At 37.9% G+C, this 22,633-nt stretch overlaps 1 protein-coding gene across 5 annotated transcripts in view; it reads right to left on the bottom strand.

The window, feature by feature from the left end:
- The window catches only part of hdac9b (histone deacetylase 9b), a 58,448-nt gene that overhangs the window by 7,632 nt on the left and 28,183 nt on the right, over positions 1 to 22,633 (bottom strand). Inside the window, exons 1-7 of one of the 5 annotated variants that reach the window (XM_059567497.1) lie at positions 22,043 to 22,277; positions 13,405 to 13,646; positions 13,136 to 13,293; positions 9,534 to 9,647; positions 8,579 to 8,700; positions 2,941 to 3,072; positions 1,752 to 1,867 (exon numbers count right to left, since the gene is read on the bottom strand). In XM_059567497.1, the coding sequence (XP_059423480.1) occupies positions 1,752 to 1,867; positions 2,941 to 3,072; positions 8,579 to 8,700; positions 9,534 to 9,647; positions 13,136 to 13,293; positions 13,405 to 13,646; positions 22,043 to 22,154 (996 nt within the window). In that variant the 5' untranslated portion in view covers positions 22,155 to 22,277. Of the gene's footprint in view, positions 1 to 1,751; positions 1,868 to 2,940; positions 3,073 to 8,578; positions 8,701 to 9,533; positions 9,648 to 13,135; positions 13,294 to 13,404; positions 13,647 to 15,801; positions 16,034 to 22,042; positions 22,278 to 22,633 lie in introns of those variants that run through there. The other 4 variants (XM_059567498.1, XM_059567494.1, XM_059567495.1 and 1 more) reach the window with 4 other exon arrangements.

Below are 22,633 nucleotides of genomic sequence, written 5' to 3'. Positions count from 1 at the left end.
GGCTGTGCTGTTTACCCTCCAATCCCTCCTGCCTATTCACTGACCTGTATGTGGATATCCGGTCTTATTTGACTCAGGGGACCAGTTCCTTCTGAAAGAAGATACCCAATGTAACGGATCACTAACAGGGCTGGCTTTCGAAACTGGCGCGGTGTCTGCGGGTAGCACCGGTACGATCCATGAGACGTCAAGCTTATGTCAATACAATTGCGATCGGGCGTGTTTGTGTTGTTAACGTGTCTTTGGCTACCAGCGGCTGGTGGATCAATTAAGCTCAACCACCCACCACCTCGACCCTGGATCGCAGCGCAATAAGCATTCCTTGTCGGCAATTGCATTGGAGGTCCAGGGGAGTGTAAACAGTGGTGCTGAAGAATAACACAGCTGCTCAGCTGAGGCTTCACAGAGACATGTCACATTTGCCCAGAATACACCTCTTTGTGAGCAAAGTCCACAGGGACCCGGAGGAACCCAGCCGTGAAGCCATCAGGAAGTGAGTCAGAGGAAGCTAATGAACATCGCTAAAAGGGAAAAGCCCTCAACGTTCCTATAGGAATATTTTGGGTTCAACACAAGTTCCATGAGTTGGCAGTAGGGCTGCAACCCTTACAAAAATTAACCATTGTTTTACTGTAGTAAATGTGTAGTAACTATGTTTTTTTGGCGTTTTGATTATCATTTGTATAAGCACAGTTTTACTACAAATACCAAGGGTAAACTATGGTTAGTGTAGCAAAACCATTGTTAACTTATGATTAACAGTTAACTAATGTAACTATGTTTTTTGTTTTATTTGTAGTAAAACCATGGTTAACTGGGATGTATGATAAATAAAAAAGCTTGTTTGTAGGGCTTTACAATTTGGCTCACAATTTTGTGATTATATATGCATATGATTATAAAATGATTATTAAAATTAGCAAAAAATGACTATTATAAATTTTACCATAAGATACTGAAAACACTGCACCACAAGCTGCTCACTTGTAAACGAGCTGCTCACGGTGCTTCACGCAGCACATACTTTTTAAATTAAATCACAGCCTATCAAATTGATAACTGATAAAATCACTTTTGGTTTAATTTCGATTAATTTTCCAGATCTAATTGACAGCATGGTGGTGTTATGTTGATTACCACAAAAATAATTCTGGCTTGTTATTGGCCCCTTTCACTTCCATTCTTAATGCCTCACTGTAAACCAACACTGTTTTAAAGAATAGGGGAGTCAGAGATTTGTGGTGATTTATATATAATGTAAAGTCGATTGAGCTTAAAATGTACTAAACCTGGAACCTGCATACTATTTTGAAGGTTGGCAGTAAGAATATCCAGGTGAGCCCTGTACGTATCTTTATTTTGAGCCATATCTGATCTACTCTTTCTTGCCCTGAGCTTTACGAGAGCTGCAGGCAAAGAAAACCACATAGATATGCCAGTAAAGCTTAGCGGTACAGAGCAGGAGTTTGTGGGAGGAAGTGATCTGACTCTTTATTGTCTGTGCTGGGAGCCGTTTTTATTGAACTGAGACGGACAAGCAGGTCACAGGCTGTAGAGACATTGTGTTTTCATAGCTGCACAAGGACAGGCTAGGCTTGTGTCGCGGAAATCTATGGGTGCGGCCTGGTGGCCATCAACTTTTCTTTAATTCGTACAAGTTTTAATCTTTCAGCTTTGATGAAACTGCAGTGAGAAAGCTTAACTGTTACTTAACTTGCGTACCTGTAAAAAAGCATGTTTAATGTTAGTACCTCAGTACGTGTGGTGACTGGTAGAGAGGAGGGTCCGTTTTCTGCCCCCAAGGCACTGCAGGCCCCGTTGGGTGAACTGGGCCCCGATCCTGGTGCACTGCTGCTGGCTGTGGATTCTGGGGAAGATTTCATTAAACAGACGTAAGTCCAAGAATAGACATTATTGATAATATATTATATAAACTGTAGATCTACAAATCCTTCATATGGTTTAGAAATGTCACGAAAATAAATGTCAAGTATATTTTACATGCAATCTGAATGCATGCAGTTGTCATTGTGCAATATTCAAATTTTCAGTAAGGTTATGAAATACCCTTATTATAAAATAATAATAATATATATATGTGTGTGTGTGTGTGTGTGTGTGTGTGTGTGTGTGTGTGTGTGTGTGTGTGAATAGTTGGTGATAGATGATAGAATGACAGAACGATAGATAGATAGATAGATAGATAGATAGATAGATAGATAGATAGATAGATAGATAGATAGATAGATAGATAGATAGATAGATAGATAGATAGATAGATAGATAGATAGATATAACTTTTTTAACAAAACAATATTAATTAGATAAGGGTTTAAAATGTAATCCATTTGTTTCATGGATTTCATGCTTTTGCCTTCATGATGATAACAGGAGAGTTGTACCACCCTTCTGATTTACCCCCCAGTAATATCAAATTTAATTTTAATTCAGAAATGTATTTAAAAAAAACTAATATTGCATATTTTGAAATAAATCAAGTCATCATCTAACCAAAAGAAAGGAACATCATTCCATTGACCCATCTGTCTACATATATCTTGAGATAATCAGCACTAGGATGACGTCATATCTGGCATATATACATAGGATTTACTGGATGACAATCTTGCCACCTTGTTTCCAAAAACAACCACCAACTGCTGCCACTGATACATAATAAATATACACAAGTGACTGAAACACCATGGAAAAATCATTCAACCGGCCAAGGCTCAAAACCGCACTAGATGTTCCTCTGGATGACACCTGCCAGAGCTGTTACATAACAACATCAGCACACTGAGCTGCACAGACAGCGGACGGCTGCTGTGATTACTGGAGAGAAACCGGCAGTGAACAGCTAACCAGTAGGAGGTCTTTTTGTTTATGCCCCAGGTGTGTTGTCTAATTTTAAGATGCATTATGGGATATCACTCCTACCCAGAAGCTCCAGGGCTCTCTTTTTGAAAGGTGTCATGATGCTCCCTTCCTTCCTCCTAAGAAGCGGGCTGCTTCTCCTCTCGGCAACCTTCTGCTTTAACCTGGACCGCACCTTCAGATTGGGCTCTGAGACTGGAGAGAAAACATCATAACACATGTTAAATTAAATATTCAGGATCTCAGCTGTTTAGTCTAAACTTTTTTAGCCAAGCGTTTTCACAAAAATGTTTTGATGCATTTGTAGTTATGCAAGTCAGAGAGTTGGAGAGGGGAAACCACATTGTTGGGCAGTTGCATTCCTGTACTGTGATGTTACAGGACTGGGATTAGATCTGTGGGCATTTGCAGGTTGTTTTCAAAGATCATAGTTTCCTCATTATCTGGAGTATTTTAGCCTGAGCAACAAAGGCTTTAAGGCTTTAAAAAAAAGGGGCCAGGCTGATCATAAACTATGAAAAAAAAAATATGTTATATTATATTATTATATATATAAAAAAAATTGTATATAAATTAACATTTAGGATCAGTCAAATCTTTTATTTAAGAAGTTCTACTTTTATTCAACAAAGACATATTAAACTGATTGAAAAAGAAAGTAAACCTTTGTAATGTTACAAAAGATTTCGCTTTCAAACAAATGTCGTCTTTTTGCTCAATGAAATCTGAAAAAACTAATCTACAAAATAATAAGCTGCAAATTCCTTTTCATCCTTTTACATTAATAATAAATTCAAAAGTGGTGCATGATGTAATACCTCATATTAGAACAAAATAACAACTCCAAATAATTCAATCTACTGTACAGATATACTATGAAGTCAACTACAGTAGATATTATTAATGCACTCAAGACTTTAGCAGTGTTTAGCTGTAGAGGTTATATATATATATATATAAAATTAGTCTCTATACGGTAGTAAATAAAATTGTGTATGCAAATACATATTCATGCAAAATGTGCAAAAAACTAAAAACAAAAACAAAGATTGCACGTGAGGAAGAAATTTACATTTACATCCTATGGAGTATTTTGTCATCATTTAAATTTTGTTGAATTATGGAGACGTGTCTGTTTATATGACTGTGATGTACAGACAAGTGTTTCTAAACAGCTCTCTGATGGGAAGTGAGTGAGTAAGCCAGCCACCCACATCCAGTGCCTCCCTTTGGGAAACACCCACAGTACAACTAGCAGCCAAAAATACCCAAATTCAGTCTCTTTATTATGAGCAATGTTTTTTTTTTTTTCCCCTCAGTTCCCCATTGTGCAATAGTAACACTACCATCTATAGTGTGTGGAAGTTAAAATCTAGATCATTGGTTCTCTACTGGCTTTGCTTCACAAGCTGAACTAACCCATACACTGGCAAACAAACAACAGTCCTAAATTGTTAAGCAAGAGAAGATAAAGATTATAGATAGTATAAAAGGATAGAAAGATAGAATGATAGAACAGTAGATTTTTTAATTTGTCTTTTAAAAACCGGCAAGCATGTGATTAGATGCATTTTATTTTTTTGTTTGCAGTTGAGAACTTATGATTTCCTTGTTTTCAAATAGTAGTATTGCCATACTAAGACCCCTGAAGTGAGCAGCCGAAGGAGCAACAGAGGGATTGTTGCCATACTAAAAAGACAGCTGACCAAATGGATATGATCATATAGGATGAGTTAGTATGAGAAGTGGGAATCATGGGAAGACACAGCTGTAAGCAGTGATCTCAGAGGAGAGAATGAGAGGGACAGAACTGGACCGCAGGCTGGGCTGCTATTTCAAGCCTCTTCAGAAGCCAAGGCAGGACTGTCTGCTCCCATCCAGCAGTGCACTAATGGGATGCAAATCCTGCTAGCGGAGTGGGCTGAGAGCGAACTGCAGGGAGCCCTCTTCAATCCGCCTTGCACCCCACACCGTCCTGATTGCATTCTATTTTTATTCGGCGCTACAGCCTGTCACCACGGGAACGCTACCCTATTGCTGTGGAGGTGGAAGAGCGATTGTTAGTGGGTTTAGTAAGAGGCTGTGATCGTGATGCCATCGGAGAACACATCACTCTACTCCACAAAAACAGCAGAGCGACAGGCCCGACGCCTGCTTGATTTTTCCTCACGCTGACACACGGCCTGGAACCAGAGGCCAAGTCAAACAGGAATATGTATGAGGCAAAGACTTTACAGGCCTATAAATCAATCATATTATTACATTTGAAAGCAGCGCTGGAGGGCACACACTGCTGAGGTCTATTTATCGTGTCATCTCATCCCAAAGACAAAGTTCTCTTTGGAGTTGTGTGGCTTAGCATGTCTCTGACAAGTGTGAAGAAGACTGTATATGTGTAAAGATACGCTAACCATGGTCAATTAACAATCAGCAAATAAAGTAAAAACGACACAGTTGCTTGTTGTTGGTTATGGTAACTTAATGTAAGTGGTGAGAGGCAGAATAAAAAAAATACTACAAAAACAAAAAATTCAAGTGAAATTAGGACAGTGAAATTCAAATAAACCAACTGACATAAGGACAACTATATACTGCATTTTTAAAATAAAAAATAATAACAGAAAACACAGTTTCGTGACAGGTAAGATATATTATGACTGTTCAGTTTGAGCAATTCTCACTAATTCCACACTTTATCACACTGACGCCACACTAAGGTGTGGCAGAAAGGTAATTTTGGACCTTGACAATAATCATTTTTTGTTATACACAATGTATCAGCACCATATTGTTAATAAAATGATATGTGCGATATTTACATATTTGCACTGACACAACATAAATAAATTATTATATATAATTATTGTAAATTTTATGTTCCTTATTTTAAGATACAGATCTTACATGCAAAGAAATAGACTATGGCAAAAAAGACCATGCTTACTGTATATATATATATATATATATATATATATATATATATATATATATATACACAAAGTAGTTTATATTTACAATATTGTCCATTAATCAGTCAGACAGTTCATTATCGTTGCTTTCTTAAATTTTGTGCCCCTTTTGCATTTCTTTTGAAGAATATATAGTTGCCTTTAGAAAATGTGACTGTGTATTAGCACACACCTGATCCTGCCTCACGCTTCTGTTACTTTTTCTCTCATTAGTAAAAATACAAACACCTGTTTACCCAGGAGACGAGGACTACATGATGCAACAACACTGCCTATGCAAACCATGTTACTTCATCATTGCACCTCGGTTCTTTTTTCTTTTTTTCCCTTCCCCATCCCTCCATATCCAGTGGGGGAAAACGGCGTGACATAATAATGCAAGCCTGGTCTGGCGGCCCAAAATATCCACCATTTAAAACACAAACTCAAATCCCTCTCATCTCAGCTGCACCTGCTCCACATGTTTGGTATGTGGGTCAAGACTAAAAAGGTTTTTCCTTCTCTTCGATAAGCTGGACTATTGCTGCCTGCAGCAGTGTCACGTGCCGCCACATGGATCTTTTCTGGTCCAGACCTCGGCACACCGAAGATGCATGGCGAGTAAACAAACATGTGATGCTTTGGAGATAAATGGCTCGTTTGTCTTTGACAACTTCAGTTGAGAACAGTGTGATCAAACCAAAGCCACACTTGAGTTCTGCAGATGATACAGCACTAAGGACTCAAAGGAAATGAAGGATTACACTTTACAAAAAAAGTGTCAGTTCCTGTAGCACTCGATAAATTTGCCTTGGTTTGGGTAGTTTTCTCCACAGAGCTAACCTAACTCTTGACATATGCCAGTCAAGCATCTCATTTGAAATCCAGGACGTGGAACAACCAGGATCTTTGTGTGGCTCCTGTTTCATGCCTGCTTTGAGGGGACTTTAATTGAGACAGACAGGAAGAGGGGGAAGGGACCTTGCATGGGTGTGACCACATATAGAATTGGAATCCAACTAGAAGGAAATAGTTTTTAAAAGGTTTAGGAAATGGATTAGATTAACGCACTTAAAGATGAGTAGTTCCAAACACTTATTTGGTTATCTGGTGCATATTCCATCTAAATACACTTAAATGGTTTATTCCAAAAGTTTGTTGCTTGAAAAAGTTCTACAACAATGAATAAAGAAAAAAATATAATTGAAAAAATTAGGATATTTTGGCATAATTGTATTATTATTTCTTAGAGGGAATAAAACCGTTCACAGCATATATTTTTTTTAAATGTCAACAAAAAATTGTCCACTAAAGTCATGTGGTGCAACTTACTTTAAACAATGTAGAAAGCAATAGGTCTGATAAGGTCTGTTAAAATATCAGATATTTTGTGTCAAGGTTTCTTAAAATATTTGCATCTTTTTTCAAAAGGAAAGGTTAGTAAAATATCATATGGTGCAATTAAAAAAAAAACGTTATTATATCTATTAATTAATAATAATATATATTTTTTACATTTAAATATATTTAAAATTCTTTTTACACTCATATGTATTCAAATATACTCAAATTTAGTCTATCGATTATTAATTGATTCTTACATCAAATGACATTTTTAGAGTCATTAAATGTAAACTTTTCTTTTCTTAGGGTTTTTCAACTACACTTTTTGTTTTCTTTATAACGGTCACACCATATGTCACTGATCTTAATACAGTGGGATATGGACCAAAGCAATTCATATTTGGTAAGTTTTTATTACAGCAACAGCTCAGGCCTCTCTCGCTCTCTCGCTCTCTCTCTCTCTCTCTCTTTTTTTTTCTTTGCTTGGGACAGTCATTGCTTTCTCAGCATGCTGTTTGGATTCCAGAACCTTCCGCTCCTTTTAGTTCTCAGGATATTGGCTGGTTTTAGTGGAGCGAAGCAGAAATTGATGCTGAAACTGGGAGGTTACTGTTCAAAAGCTAAGACAATAAACATGTCTCTTTCATGTGTCTATAAAGTGCTTATTTGAACAGAACAACCTACATAATTACCTTAGATTAGTTTACATTTGGCAGACACAGTTCGCATAATTTAGAATTAAACCTCACTTGCCTGATCCCTAAATTATGTAAATACACAACATGCCAACCCATATGGTAAAGCATTTAAGCAGGTATAATTGTTTATTGTCATAATTCAAAGGGACACAAAGGGGAAGGAATGTAATGTCATTTCCGTGACTTAACAGCACAGTTATGAACAGGTCGGCCTTTGCAAGAACTCATGACTGGCCAGCCAAGTGGGAGTCATAACTCACATTAATACTGACTTCCTACGAGACTCCTTCCAGCACTGAGTCAACAAACCTGTGGTGTTTTCTGCGAAAAGTCCAGGATTTTAGAAATAATTAAAGCCTCTTATACAGCTGAAAATTATATACCTTTAGCGTTTTAGGAAATTTGTGGTTCTATAGCATGCTCAGAGGGAAAAAAATCCTACTGTGGAAATCCACTCTTCATTAAACTTTCCCTGAAATAATGCAAATCCGAGCCTATGCGTAGTCTCTCAAGGGATCTTGTAATTCTGAGAAAAAGACTTTTGAGTCATAACCCCACCTCCCATGTTTCATAAAGCAATAAAAACTTAAATTAAATATAATTTGTAGTATGTCTCATGAATGCAATGCACATTATGATGATATTACGAAACGATAGTGTGAGTAACGTCTTTTTGGGACAGTTCTGAGAGGCCAACTTTTGGAAACCTACCTGTCTTCCTCAGAGGAAAGTCGTCCCGGGATTCTTGTGGGGAGAGCAGGGAGATCTTGCAGGAGGAGGACGCTCCTCCCAAAGGAGGTGAACTTTGCTCCAGAGAGGTGTGATGGGAGGCCCTGCACAGAAAGGAGAAGTAAACTGAACTCCTGAACTTACCTCACAGTCATAAATACAGCAGACAGCTCTTGTGTGCTCTAGTACTATCCACCTTTGTATCACATTACTGATTATTAGTTCAAATCAACTACATTTTATTAGGAAAGTCTTAAATGTTCCTCCAATCTTGCTTTATTTATGTTTTTAAATATTGAACATCATGTAAATAAACATCATTCAAATGTTTGGAGTAAATAAGATTTTTTTTTTTTAATTTTTTTTTTTTAAAAGACAAAATTATTAATAGTTTTATTAAGCAGTACAGATATTTATGTTACAAACATATGTTAAATAAATGCTGTTCTTTTAAACATAATATTCATTAAATAATCCTAAAAATAATGTATATTAAGCAAGACAACTTTTTTCGACAACGATGATAGTAAAAAATGTTTCTTGAGCATCAAATCAGCATATTAGAATGATTTCTGAAGGATCATGTGACACTGAAGACTGATGTAATGATGCTGAAAATTCTGCTTTGCTATCACATGAATAAATTATATTTTAGAACACATGCATATAGAAAACATATATTTTAAATAGCGATACTATTTCAAACTATTCCTGTTTTGGCTGTATTTTTGATCAAAAAAACGCAGCCTTAGTGAGCATAAGAGACTTTACAATCATAGTGAATAATATGTTGATTTATCTATTAAGATGTTACATTTTTAATAGTATTTCAATTGAAAGGAATTTAAAATGAAAAGTCTGAAAAAAAAAATCCAGCTCTTTTAAAACAGCAAATGTTTGAAGGTATCTGAGGTAGGCCCATGTGAAGGTTACTTACGTGTACCACAGTCTGGAGCTCTGGGGGACCCCATTGGTTGTACCGTCTTTGGTGGATTTACTCAACAGAAACTCTTGGAGTTTCTGCTTGACCTCAGTGCTGGCCACTGCACCTGTCAGACCAGGAGACGCACAAACAAAAATTATGAGCATCTTGGGGTTGATTCAAATTATATTTAGATACAATAAAACTGAGACATTCCTGACAGAGCTTGTCTAACATTCTGTGGTTAGCGTGATACAGTCACTGTAAACAGAAAGAATGTTTCCAGAGTTTGGCTTCATTTCAAGGTCAGAGAAATGAGTGTATTACTGCCACTCCCAGACACAGCAGGACTGGCCTCAAACAATAGCTTCTCTCCAACACATTCACCCATACGCTCCTCTCAAAAGCTCCAGTTCAGATGCCTCTGTAACATCACTTCGCACCTTAAACAAATGAAGGAATATCTCCCTCTTCTGGACAGCAGCAGTGGAGCACTCTTGAAGGCTGTTAAATCAAACTTGGTGCAAAATTGAGTTCTAATTGATTTATTTATACAAAGTAATTTGTATGAAACCTGTTTAGGGTGTTCATATTACAGTTTTTCTCGATTGGTTCGGCTCATTTCTTGAAACCGAGATGACATTCTCAAAATAACATGGACAAATCTCCAAACCACCTTGCAATTGTTCACAACAGAATGTCATTTTTCATTGGTTTTATCAAATTGCAAATGCTTTAGTACATGTCTCAAGTGACTCTGTGCTTTTTTTCAAATGATTATGTACAAGTAGCTACAGTTAGCACAATGAGCCCACATTTAGCACATTTTCCAAATAAATAGATCTTGCTGATCTAAACTGATTAGTTGATTTTTCAGTGAAATGGTTACTCTCTCCAAAACATATCAGCATGGTTTCATTGTGTAAGTCATCATATGCACAATTGTCTGTTCAACTGTCAAAATTAGTCAAAGATATAATACCATGAAAGAACTTCTTGGAACATTTGATAAATTTATGACAGTACTTGACAATCAATCAGGTGAAATTAGAACTAACGAAGGAGCAGTTTCCCACATCTCAGATGACCAATCAAACAGTTTGTTTAGTTACCTGACAGGTGTTGTCTATGATTATGACTGCTGCCAAAAGTATATAGACAGAGCTTGGCCCGGGGCCAGTTTCATTTGCAGTGTGAACAATGTGTGCCGCTATATCAGAAAGAGGTGTGGCCACACACATTCCCAGTTTAGGGCCCTACAATACACAAAAGCTCCTCAATTTTTTGGACCACCTTTATACTGATCTGATCCCGGAAAATGAGAGAGGTGAAGAAGGACCTCAGCTACCACATTATGTCATTGTGTGGGATAATGTGAACTTCCACCGTGGCCCACGCATCAGAACCTGGTTCACCACCCATCCCCGGATGCTAATGGAGTTTCTTCCACCTTACTCTCCTTTCCTAAATCCAATTGAGGAGTTTTTTTCAGCTTGGCGGTGGAGGGTGTATGAGCATCAGGCTCAAGACCAGAGGGCCCTGCTGCATGCAATGGATGCTGCATGTGAGGACATCACAGGGGATCAATGTAGGGGATGGTTGAGACATTCACGCCGTTTCTTCCCTCGCTGCATCGCAAGAGAAAATATCCGTTGCGATGTGGATGAGAATTTATGGCCTAACAGAGAGCAGCGCGTCGATGGCCAGGAGGATGAGGATGGTGGCCAGGAAAGAGAGGGTGACAATGGCGACCACTGAAAATATTACTGTACTATAGTTCTGAAACTTTATTTACAGTATGGTAGGCTAGAGTTTTTTTTGTTTTTTGTTTGTATTTATAACTGTTCACATTTACAGAATCCTGTATGTTTTCTTTTCACAGTATGTTCTCTAATGTTAACATTTCTTTGTACGAATAAAAATGTTTACTGTTTCCTTGAGTATGAGTGGTTTATTGGAGGCTGATTTTACTGTAAAATCTTTTAGTTTTATTCATAGTGGTATTCTGTTGCTAGACCTGTGCCTCAGTGACAAAAAGTCTAAGCATTTTGACTTGCAGTGCTTAAACAATGCCAAAGGTATAATGCATTTTGGGGGCATTTACTATTTATATGAGAAGGATATTTAGTTTTGACACATGGATAAATTGTTTTGGGAGAGATATGAGCTTTTGCAGGGGATCCATGGTGTTGTGCTAAACCATCCAGGTTATTTTGACAAAAGCACTAAATGAATGCACATGTGCCAAGGCAATTGAGAAGGATCTGTGCTATTTTGACTGTACTGACCTTTTATATGGGAAAGGAATCTGCTTTTGAAGCATGGAAGAAGAGTTTGGGGAAAGATATTTGATTTTGCTAGTGAGCTATATTGTTGAGCAGAACTGTAAGACTGTTTGGCCAAAGAACCTTATGGTTTTGAGAATGTCATCTCGGTTTCAAGAAATGAGCCAAACCAATCGAGAAAAACTGTAAGTCACATTTCTTATTAAAAAGGGGGGGGGGGGATTAGGATAAGGGAGTTATCGAAATCTAAATATATTCTAACAGTGCATTATTATTTTTAATTATTAGATTATTTTAATTATCTTAATTATTAATGATAAGCACAATATCCTCTATTTTTTAATCTGTAACCATATTTACTTATTCCTTATATATATATATATATATATATATATATATATATATATATATATGGTATATACACTGCCATTAATTTGTTTATATAAAAAGCATATAATGTATGTTTGCTAAATAAACAAAATGATTTATAAATTGTAATGTCATTTTCATGAATTTGAACTGATATTCTTCAGATTTACCCACATAAATAATAAAATGATACATAAAATGTAAAACCAAAAGCACAATATGGCCTTATCCCTTCATCAAGTGTGTTTTCGTTGCGCATTTCAAAGCGAAGTGCATTTCGTTCAGGTGATCAGCTCGCGAGAAGTCTTTTCCAACCCACAGATTTAATTTTAGTTATGCGTTTTTACAGCGTTGCTCATTATAATCAATCACACGTGATTCTGTTGAGATTCTGTATTAGCCAATCAGAGACGTTTAAATCAGTAATTGCTGAAATCCCAGAGTTCTGTTCAGACTGAAACTCTCGAATTCCCTCATCATATGCAACAAAGTGCAGATGTACGTACGATGTAAGTAAGAGATTCATTTAGCATACAGTGTATGGACAGCTTAACTGTTAATAAGAGGAGTTATAGGTCTAAGTGCTTAAACACAAGCTAGACTAACTGCTCATGTAGATTGTGTTCCTTCACTGCATGATTTCAGTATAATAAAATGCATTTAGGATGCTCCCAAAATTCAAGATGTGTACATTTGTTAAAACTTGAAGTGTATTAATTTAAGGTACATTTAGAACAGATAAATAGGTGTGATTAATTTTTGATTAATCACGAGTTAACTCGTGACAATCATGCGATTAATCGCAATTAAATATTTTAAACCATTGACAGTCCTTTTCAAGTGAACATGGAAAAGAAGAAGACGTCATATAAATCTGTCATTTGACTGATGACATTTTGATGGTATTAGGTCCAGACAGGTTGTGGAGTGTTTGAGTGTTGTGTGGGCGATCATGATGATGAGCTCTTACTCTCTCTGCTCTTCTCTCTGTTGCGGAGAACCAGGACTTGTTGTTCACGGCGATGTCTCTCCAGTTCTCTCTCCTGACTCTGGAGCTCTAGTTTCCTCTCTTTCTCCAGCTGCTCCTGTTGTTGCTTCAAAGCAAGTAGCTCCTGCTGCAACTAAGAGGCAGATGCTTATTATACATTTATTCATCTAGTTGGACTGTACGGTTGTACCTCTTCCTATTTGTGTTGCATCAGCTCAGTATGTCAACAGGTTTGTGTTGGTACCTTCAAATGCTCCTGTATCTGGGCCTGATGCTGGCGAACCAGGTTCTCGTGCTGCTTCTGGAACTCACTAATGAGTAACTGTTTCTGAATCTGCTGCTGTTTCTGAATGAGGAGCAGCTCTTGTTGAAGTTGTCTTTCCCACACAGTGGGATCTGAAGCAGAGCTCTGCATCCTGACGTCTGTACGTAGGTCCAGTGGGGAGCCCGGATCAAGAGCCAGTGGAACCTCTGGCTTAATGTCCACTGAGAAATAAAGAAGTTAGAATAGAAGGATTTAGTACAAAAGTCTTTGCTACATTTTGATGGTTTATTATTATTAATTATTCAGAGATATTTAAACGATCAGGTCCACATATATGAGAATATGAGTATCTTTAGTTTTGAAATGGTTATTATTTGAAAAACTTGAGTCCATCAAATCAAAGTCATGTGGTGCAACAACAAAGTCATGTGGTACAACCAACATGCATGGTTTAAAAAATAAAATACATTAAACAGGATGTTATGTCATATGCAGGACCCCTGGAGACACTCATGACAAGGTCAATATCAGAAAATTGGGCGTCGAGACCATGTGTAAATGTGTTCACTACGCCAAAACATGATGACGTTCATGAATATTTATAAAAATAAAATAAAAAAAAATTTAAAACTTTTAACCTTGACAATTTATTCATTCACATGCATTCATTGCAAGAAACATTTTAGTTTAATTATTTTTACTTGATAGTTACACCACATGACACTTTTAGAGACATTACAGTTAAACTTTGTGTTTTAAAGTCAATGTTTTATCGTTCATCAGCTGTGAAAAAAATCTGTATGAAAGTGATTCTAACAATATTGTTAATTGTGTCATTATCATTATAGTTTTGTTGATTTTTTTTTTGTTGTTGTTGTTGTTGTTGATTTTAAAAACTTTGTTTAATTCTATAGTTATAGATTGGTGTTAGCAGGTCTTAAATTGAATCTTCCAACATACTAGAAAAAAAATATTTCCTCATTTCCCTCCTCAGCTGAACACCTCCCCCATCAAAAGTTTCTAAGTATGGCCCCGTATGAGCTTCCCTGATACAGTAGGCAGAGATACAGTAGAAACAACTCTGCAATAGTGTGTCTACGTACATAAGAATCCCAGCCAGCATTCCATGTACAATTCTGAAGGTTATTACTAGCTATGGTTTGGTCCAGTGTGTTCTAATGACCTCTCTGGTCAGTATGGAGACTGCAGTGCTGCAGTTTGTTGTTCAGAAATTTGTGATGTTTTTGTTCCCCTACCATCCTCCCTCCTTAGAGCCATCATCACACCTTCACCATTATGGAAAATTGCTGCTGTAGTCTTCAAGCTGTGCCTCATTACAAGCAATACACCGGGTACAAAAAGCAGAGGGCATCCCCTAGGCCCCAAGAATTATATATATCCGAGAGACAGTGTAAATCAATAGCAAGCCTGGAGGATAGTCCCTCGGAAAGCGGATAAGAAGAGATGCTCATCATAAGAGACTGTGACTCTTCTGCGTGACGAAAAGCAATTACATATCATGGCGCTTGGAAAGTGTGTAAGTACAGAATGATATATGGGTGTGGAGAAGACAGATAAAGAAGTTACAGAACAGCTATGATAGACAGGTAGATAGATAGATAGATAGATAGATAGATAGATAGATAGATAGATAGATAGATAGATAGATAGATAGATAGATAGATAGATAGATAGATAGATAGATAGATAGATAGATAGATAGATAGATAGATAGATAGATAAACAGACAGACGGACAGACAGACAGACAGACAGACAGATAGATAGATAGATAGATAGATAGATAGATAGATAGATAGATAGATAGATAGATAGATAGATAGATAGATAGATAGATAGATTTATAGATAGATAGATAGATAGATAGCTTGTTATTGGCATAACGCACCACCACCTGTTCCATTCTAAAACACACAGAGGCAAAGCCTTCAAACCATGAATTCTATCCATTAACCTGTATCTCTTAATCCTAGAATATTCCCCTAATGATTTGCCATAGCAAGGCACTTACTGTGACACACGCAGCAATTCACACATTAATGGTAAAGCATTTGTGTGCTTGTTTGGTTGAATATAATGTTCTCCGCCATCATCTGATCCACCCCAATCCACCACCCAAACTGGCTGCCATGGCAACGCTGGCGACATCATAATGACTCCTCTTCCTGCAGATATTGAGCTGCGCTGTGTGGTGTCTCCTCACCGAGAGCACCCATGGATATTATATCATCCCTTATATAAGACAGAAACACACACACACACACAAACTCCCTCTTTCTGTCGACACTGATACACGTCGGCTATGCCTGTCAGCTCCACTTGAGGTCCAACTTCTGGGTGTTTAGCAAAAATTCACCTTGGTTTGTTGGCGTGATGGCACTTCTCAGAAGAGAGGCGACTTTGAAGCGACAGGAGCGGCTCTCTCTAGTGAGCCAAACAGATGACCCTAAGCATCCTGGAATGATGGGGGGAATATTAATTCTGACTTGAGAGAGCTCTTTACAAAGAGCAGCCTGAGTCTTTACAGCACTCATGGAGTCAGCCAATGAGCTTCGACAATGAGTCACAGGCATTGGGCTCACTGCCCAAATGGAGCTAAAAATAGCCTCAGAAACACCTGCTGGTTTGGAGCACTCGCCACGGTGATATCTCATTTATCTTATGTTTCCCTGCTTGCCCTCCCCACTACCATCATTAAAAAGATACACTTTGATCCAACCATCCAGCTGAGCTCTTGGCAAAGAAACCTTAGGTCAACCCACTCACACCTCCCAACTCAACTGGTAGCAGGTGGTTTGAAGATTAAGAATGACCAGGTTAGACCAAATCGCCCTCTGGATAACACAACTTAACCTTGTTCCAGACAGCGTGACATCATTGTGTAACATTGTTGGGAAGAGAAGCGTTGACGTCATCAAAGGTCAAAAGGCTTCTTCTTAATGTGAACTATAGGGTTTAAGGATGGTAACTGGAAGGAATTTAATTGCTTTTTAATTCCTTTTCACAGTTCTGGTTCCTTAACACTTCCATTGACAAGTCTTTTAATACCTTTTAAGAATAAATATTTGGGGAAACTTACAAAATGATGATAAAAATTCATTAACAAGTTAAAATCCTTATAGTTTTTGATTCACTACAAAGAACCTACTCAAAGGGTTAGTTCACCCGAGAATGAAAATTCCTCCATCTTCTATACTCGTAGCATCCTAGGTGTATGTGACTTTCCTCTTTCAGAATAATCCAATCGAAGTTATATTAAAAAATTGTCCTTGCTCTTCCAAGCCTTTCAATGGGGTAAGCGGTTGTCAACTGTTCAGAAGACGTAAAATAAAGTGCACGCATCTGTAACAAAACATCCCTCACGTGGCTCCAGGGGGTGAATAAAGGCCTCCTGTAGCGAATCCATGCGTTTTTGGAAAGTCACATACACCTAGGATGCTTCGAGGGTGAGTAGAAAATGGACAAATTTTCATTCTTAGGTGAACTAACCCTTTAAGGAGACATTCGTTCGTGAATCAAACTAATGTGATTGGGCTAGTTCTGAGTAGCAATTGGGTGGGTTTTGTTTTTAAAACCTGGCAACCCTGCCTAATATTCACTTCATTTGGGAAAGGGACTGTACTGGTCACACTGACTGTTTCATTATGTATCATGGTGTTGCACTACGTACACATGAAACGTTGCCTGTGTTTTTGTACTGTATTCTCGTATTCATATTTAGCACAGAAAATGTGTGAGAACCACTAACACCAAACGTCACGCGGTTCCGTCATTCGATTAGATCTATATTGCTTCAGTCCACTTAGCTCTCACAATACATTGTTGACTAGATGAATCAACAGGTTGGATGCTGTAGAACCGCAATGACATTAATTTTTTGCCGCCAGTCCCGCCACTGTATTTTGTAATTATGTTAACAAGGCACTTGTTGAGAGTACAGTGGGACGTGGGCCATTTTTGCATCACCTGACATCAGCACTAAATCGGTGTTATGAGACAAAACTGAGACAAAACACACTCACACCTCGTGTTTTGGCCTCGAGCCTTTGGAAGAACATTATGCGTAACGAAGCAAAGAAGAGTTGTTGATGTATTAACACCAGTTGAGCTGAAAAGTGAATGGCAAACAGCAGTAACTAGGCTAAATATAACTGCTTTTCTGAGCACACTCTTAATATAGGGAATGTGTGAAAGACTGTCAAACGTGTGGAGCCATCTGGTAATTTTAACTCGGGCAAAAATAAGAGCACCCTGTCAAATTTATGTAAGCTATTGCGCTGCCCACCCCTACCACCACAAACATTGCAAGCACCTTATAGCTTTCATGAACTGTCTTTAGTTGTGGTTTTACTAACAATTTCTCAACTGAACGGTATGACGTGAGATGAAAATGGTGGTGCAGATGTGGCACTGTATCAGTAAACACAAGTACGAAGACCGAAAGCTCCCTGTTTTATTTTTAGCAGGAAGGGGTGACAAGCATTCTGCCCCGTGTCTAAACGGCTCCCTTTCCCCAAAGGGATATTGTGACTCATCTGCTGTACTACATTTCCCATAATCCCTTGAGCAATGCATTTCTAGACTGATGCTTCTCATTACTGTTGATTACTGAGATGATCAAAGCCTCGAGTTTGAAGTACGGCATACAGCCATAAAAGCAAACCTCCCACACACTGTTAAGTGAAAAAGGTACTAAATTATACTCTTAATTAAGCGTTTATGCATACATGACAGTCTGTATTGGAAGAAATGTCTCACACAATGATGTGCTACCTTTTAATTTAAAATGAAAATTTTCTTCAGTATAAATAGGCTTGACAGAGTAAGTGCAATGTTGAATAGCTAAATTAAATTATAAAGTTCATGACTTTTTTAATGTTATGTTTAAAAAAAAGAGCATAGTCTCATATTTTAGTATGCTTCAAATGCTGCATATGTTAACCTTTCCTGCAATGAGGCTGCTGGTACATCATTTATATACAGAGTACAGATAACAAGCTGCTAAATAATCAGGTGCCCTATAAATTAGCCTCCGGCACATTTAAATTGAATTCTATTTTTTAACCTCTGTTGTCAGTAACAGTTTTTTTTATATTTGGAGAAGATACGGTGCGTTTCTTAGCAAAATAAGTGATGCTTTTTTGGCTGCATATGCTGCGGTGACTGAGTGCTCATTATTGCTGATGTTATTCTGGGTTGCAGGCGTGTCTAAAGCAGGAAACGCTGCTGTATTTTTAAGTAGAAGCTTATTCTTCACAGCAAAAACAGGACAAGGGGAATCCAGATCATCCCTTTCAGCAAAAAATATGTTTGTGGGGTTTATTTTTGGATGATTAATTAAATACAATGGGAAACTGCCCTAAAAAATTATAAGTAAATATAAGTAAAGCAAATATAATTGACTTAATTTTCCTCAAATTAATTTTTTTTATAAAAAAAATAAATTAAATATAAATAATAAAAATATATTTTTAAAAATAAGGATAGAAAATAGTTTCCATCAACATTTGGATTAAAAAACAAATTGAGCTTAAAAAAATTTCAATCAACACAACATTTTTCATATATGTGTGTGTATATACAGTATATATATAACTTATAAAATAAGTATCAAACACATCAATATAATATATTTTTAAAGGTGTTGTTGACACCAGATGTCGGTAACAACCCAAGCAATCTATACATACAAAGAAAACAAAACAGTAAGTTATGAAATTAAGTTCAGTGTAATAAAGTAGAATGACCCAAGGAAAAAGTATTGAACACATGAAGAAAGGGAGGTGTAAAAAGGCATGGAAAGCCAAGACACCAGCAGAAATCAATCAATAATTAGAAAGCAATCCTGCCCCTAGTCATTGGAAATTAATATGAGCTGGTTTAGTCCCAACTGATGGCCTATAAAAGGTGTCTCATTACCAACGTGTCACATGAGAAACATTTCATGATGGGTAAAAGCAAAGAGCTCTCAAGACCCTCGCAACCTTATTGTTGCCACCTTTAGAAATATATTTAATGAGAAAAATTGTGATGTATTCAAAACTTATTTTATCCGCTGTGTGTGTATATACAGTATATATGACATAATTTAAATATTTTTTACAGAATTTGTTTTATGAATACTGTGTTTGTGTGGAACACAGTATGCATATCCGTTAGAATTAAAAACTAACTACATTGAAACTCTTTCACAATGATTTAGTAAACCTATCCAAATTATTTATTTCAATAATCAAAATCTTGAAAATGTATGGAAAAAACTCATTTTTCCATCCAACAACAATCACAGCCCTGACATTAAACATCAGTGAGTCATTCCACTCGTTATGATGAATAATACATTCATAATATCCGCCCAACAAAAGGTTCAATGTTCTACTTTATAGTTCTCCATAGACCGCATGATCACATTATTTGCTCATCACTGCCATTAGCATAATCCAAAGCTCATTTTTAAAAAGTAAAATAGCCTGGAGTCATTGTGAAAGGCTACAGATAAAAGCAACAAGATGATGCATGAACAGTTATTTATTTTATTCAGAAATATATTAAAAACTGCACTAATCAATGAATTGTCGCTAATTATAACCTATAAGGGACTGCTTGTTCGGTGAGCATAAAATTGCTGCCAGTGTATTAGACTAGATGTCTTTATGAGTTCTTTACACTTGAGACACTTTGTATTGTGTTTTTGCTGAAGCAGACATGTCAAATAAACCAGAACAAATTGTAGTACTACAAGACATTTCACACCAAACAGACGATGACTTTTCAACCGTTCATTCAAAATATTTTGTTCAGTCAACAGAATATTCAGCCTTCTAACATTTGCTTTACTCTGAATTGTCAGAATGATTATAACAGTTGTACGAAGACGAGCTTCAGTGCTTTAAAACTGACAGCGGGTACACATTAGCATTACAATAAACATCTTCCGACAGCAGCATCGCTCCCATAGATTTCTGGCTCGACTCTGATCACATATTTTCAAGCGTTGCTTTGAACCAAAGAGCTGAATCCTTGAGCATGTTCAGTGTTACAGATTAAATCCTTAAGTCGGCACTCTTAAGGAACACTTAACTTGACCTATTTGCCTCAGTAACCACAACAAATTAATCGCAGTTTGTCTTTTGATCACACAGTGAAAAGCTCTAACTACTCCAGATACGCCACACTCCGAATTATTTGCAGCAGTGCTATTTGCATCGAGCAGAATGCAAAAAGAAGTATCAGACATTTTTAACAAGCAGAACCCTTTTCAACAATAACGGATGTAAAACATAACCGCATATCACATGACAGTGAAAAACTCACTGTTAATAATAACTGTTCCACTGTATATTAAGAGTTTGTAGAGATGGTATGATAGCAGAGTGCCACGGCGGCTAATCTTAGCACTCTAATGCTATAAGCTGAGAATAACATACTAAGAATAGCTGACCCACAGAGCGAGCAGTGGGCCTGCCTGCCTCGCTCGGGTGGCTGTTGTTTAACTGCATACTTCTTTTAATGCCATGCATGCCTGTACGGGGCTTTCACTGGACAGATGAGCATTAATTGAATGGCTCGGTATTAGGCGGAGGAGTTTAGGGCGAGAAACGGGTACCCTACTGCCCTGGCTGGTTGGACTTAGTCCCCTAACAGGTTGCTTTGCTGAGCCTTATTGAAGACGACAGCTCAGTCTTTCTCTTGTCTTTGTACACAGTGCTCGTATAAAATGAGAGTTAGAACTATATTTAGAATGACAGGATTGCGTTAGGCAGTGCGGGCGCTGATTTGCGAGTCGAAAAAATGTAGCGTACTTTCAGTTATGTTGCAACGATGCTGAAATCTAGGCAGAGCATCTCCTGTGGTTCAGCGGTGAAAAGTGCAAAGAGAGAAAAATCAGAGGTGAAGCAATGTCCTCCACCCTTCTTTCAGGAACCGAAATGACTCAATCTGTCTTATTATATACGCACTTCCTTCCCCCACATTCCCCCAACTTTCATATCATGGATTTCCCAGAACAACATGTTTTGAACCGGTCAGAGTTTGCGCGAACGGCTCTCTGGCAGCGACCACAAGTCAGAAACAACAGCAAAGAGCAAAAATGAGTCACGCTCAAATTTTAGACAATAAAGCTAACACATCCTTGCTCGGTGATGTCAGACCCAAGCTCTCCTCAAACAGAGTCAGGTCAAAAATAGAACGGGTTGATTGTCTTTGGCGAAATGCGAACAGTAACGTCCCTTTCATGTTGACGCCGTATTTCTCAGGAAGTTTCCTCTCTCCTGAATGAAAGGCTAAAGTCGCATAACATCCTGTACGTGTTCTGTTTTTATCCCCATTATAACCTAAGCTTTCTGACGTCTGACAGGATAATTACAGTACCTTGAGCTGCCCCTTTGTTAGTTTAGTGGTTTAAAGGTTAAACCCACTAACAGTCATCCACAGAACAATGCTCTCCTGAAAGTTTCTCCTCAGACAGCATAATAACATAACAAACATAATCTTACAGCGCTTTAAACCGGGCAGCCCTGCAGGATAAAACTCCACCAGTTCAAGACCCTTCTTATCACAGTTCAAAATACGGACCGAGATCTTACAAAAAGAGTCACCTGAGTTGCTGACGTTGTGCATGTCAGTGTCGTGAGGGGTCCGAGGCAGCCGGTGTTTCCCGATGATGTCTGCGGAGAAACAGGAGTCAGCCTCGTAAATGGTCTGGAGCATTAGTACTTCAGTTAGCAGCACATCGTCTGCCAGCCCTGCTCTTCCTGTATTGCTGTCAGCTTGTCCCCTCCTCTTCTCTCGGCCTCTCTCTCTGTGTTTGTCTCTCTCTCTCTCTCTCTCTCTCTCTCTCTCAAGAGACCAGGATTCGCCCCTGCCTCCTCCTCCTCCTCCTCCTCCTCCTCCTCTTAAGCGACACCCGAAGAGTTACAGAGCTCCCCCTCACTAACACTAAAAAGCTTCACTCCTCCTCTGCTCTGCTCATCTCTTCGCTTCTTCTCCTTCGCTTTGACACCTAAGTGGCTCTGAGAATCAGCAGGAGAGTCTCTCACATGCTCTACACTCTGCCTTCCTCTTGTCCTGACAAAACTGCTTGTCATTTTCTCCCCGATGTGTCAGATTTACTGTTTTTCGTTCTCCCTCCCTCTCAACCAGTTTTTTTTGGTTGTATTTTTTATCGTCTAAGGTTGTTCAGAGTTGCA

The sequence above is a fragment of the Carassius carassius genome, chromosome 15 (assembly GCF_963082965.1).
Source record: "Carassius carassius chromosome 15, fCarCar2.1, whole genome shotgun sequence".
NCBI lineage: Eukaryota > Metazoa > Chordata > Actinopteri > Cypriniformes > Cyprinidae > Carassius > Carassius carassius.
This window is presented reverse-complemented; position numbering and strand designations above follow the sequence as displayed.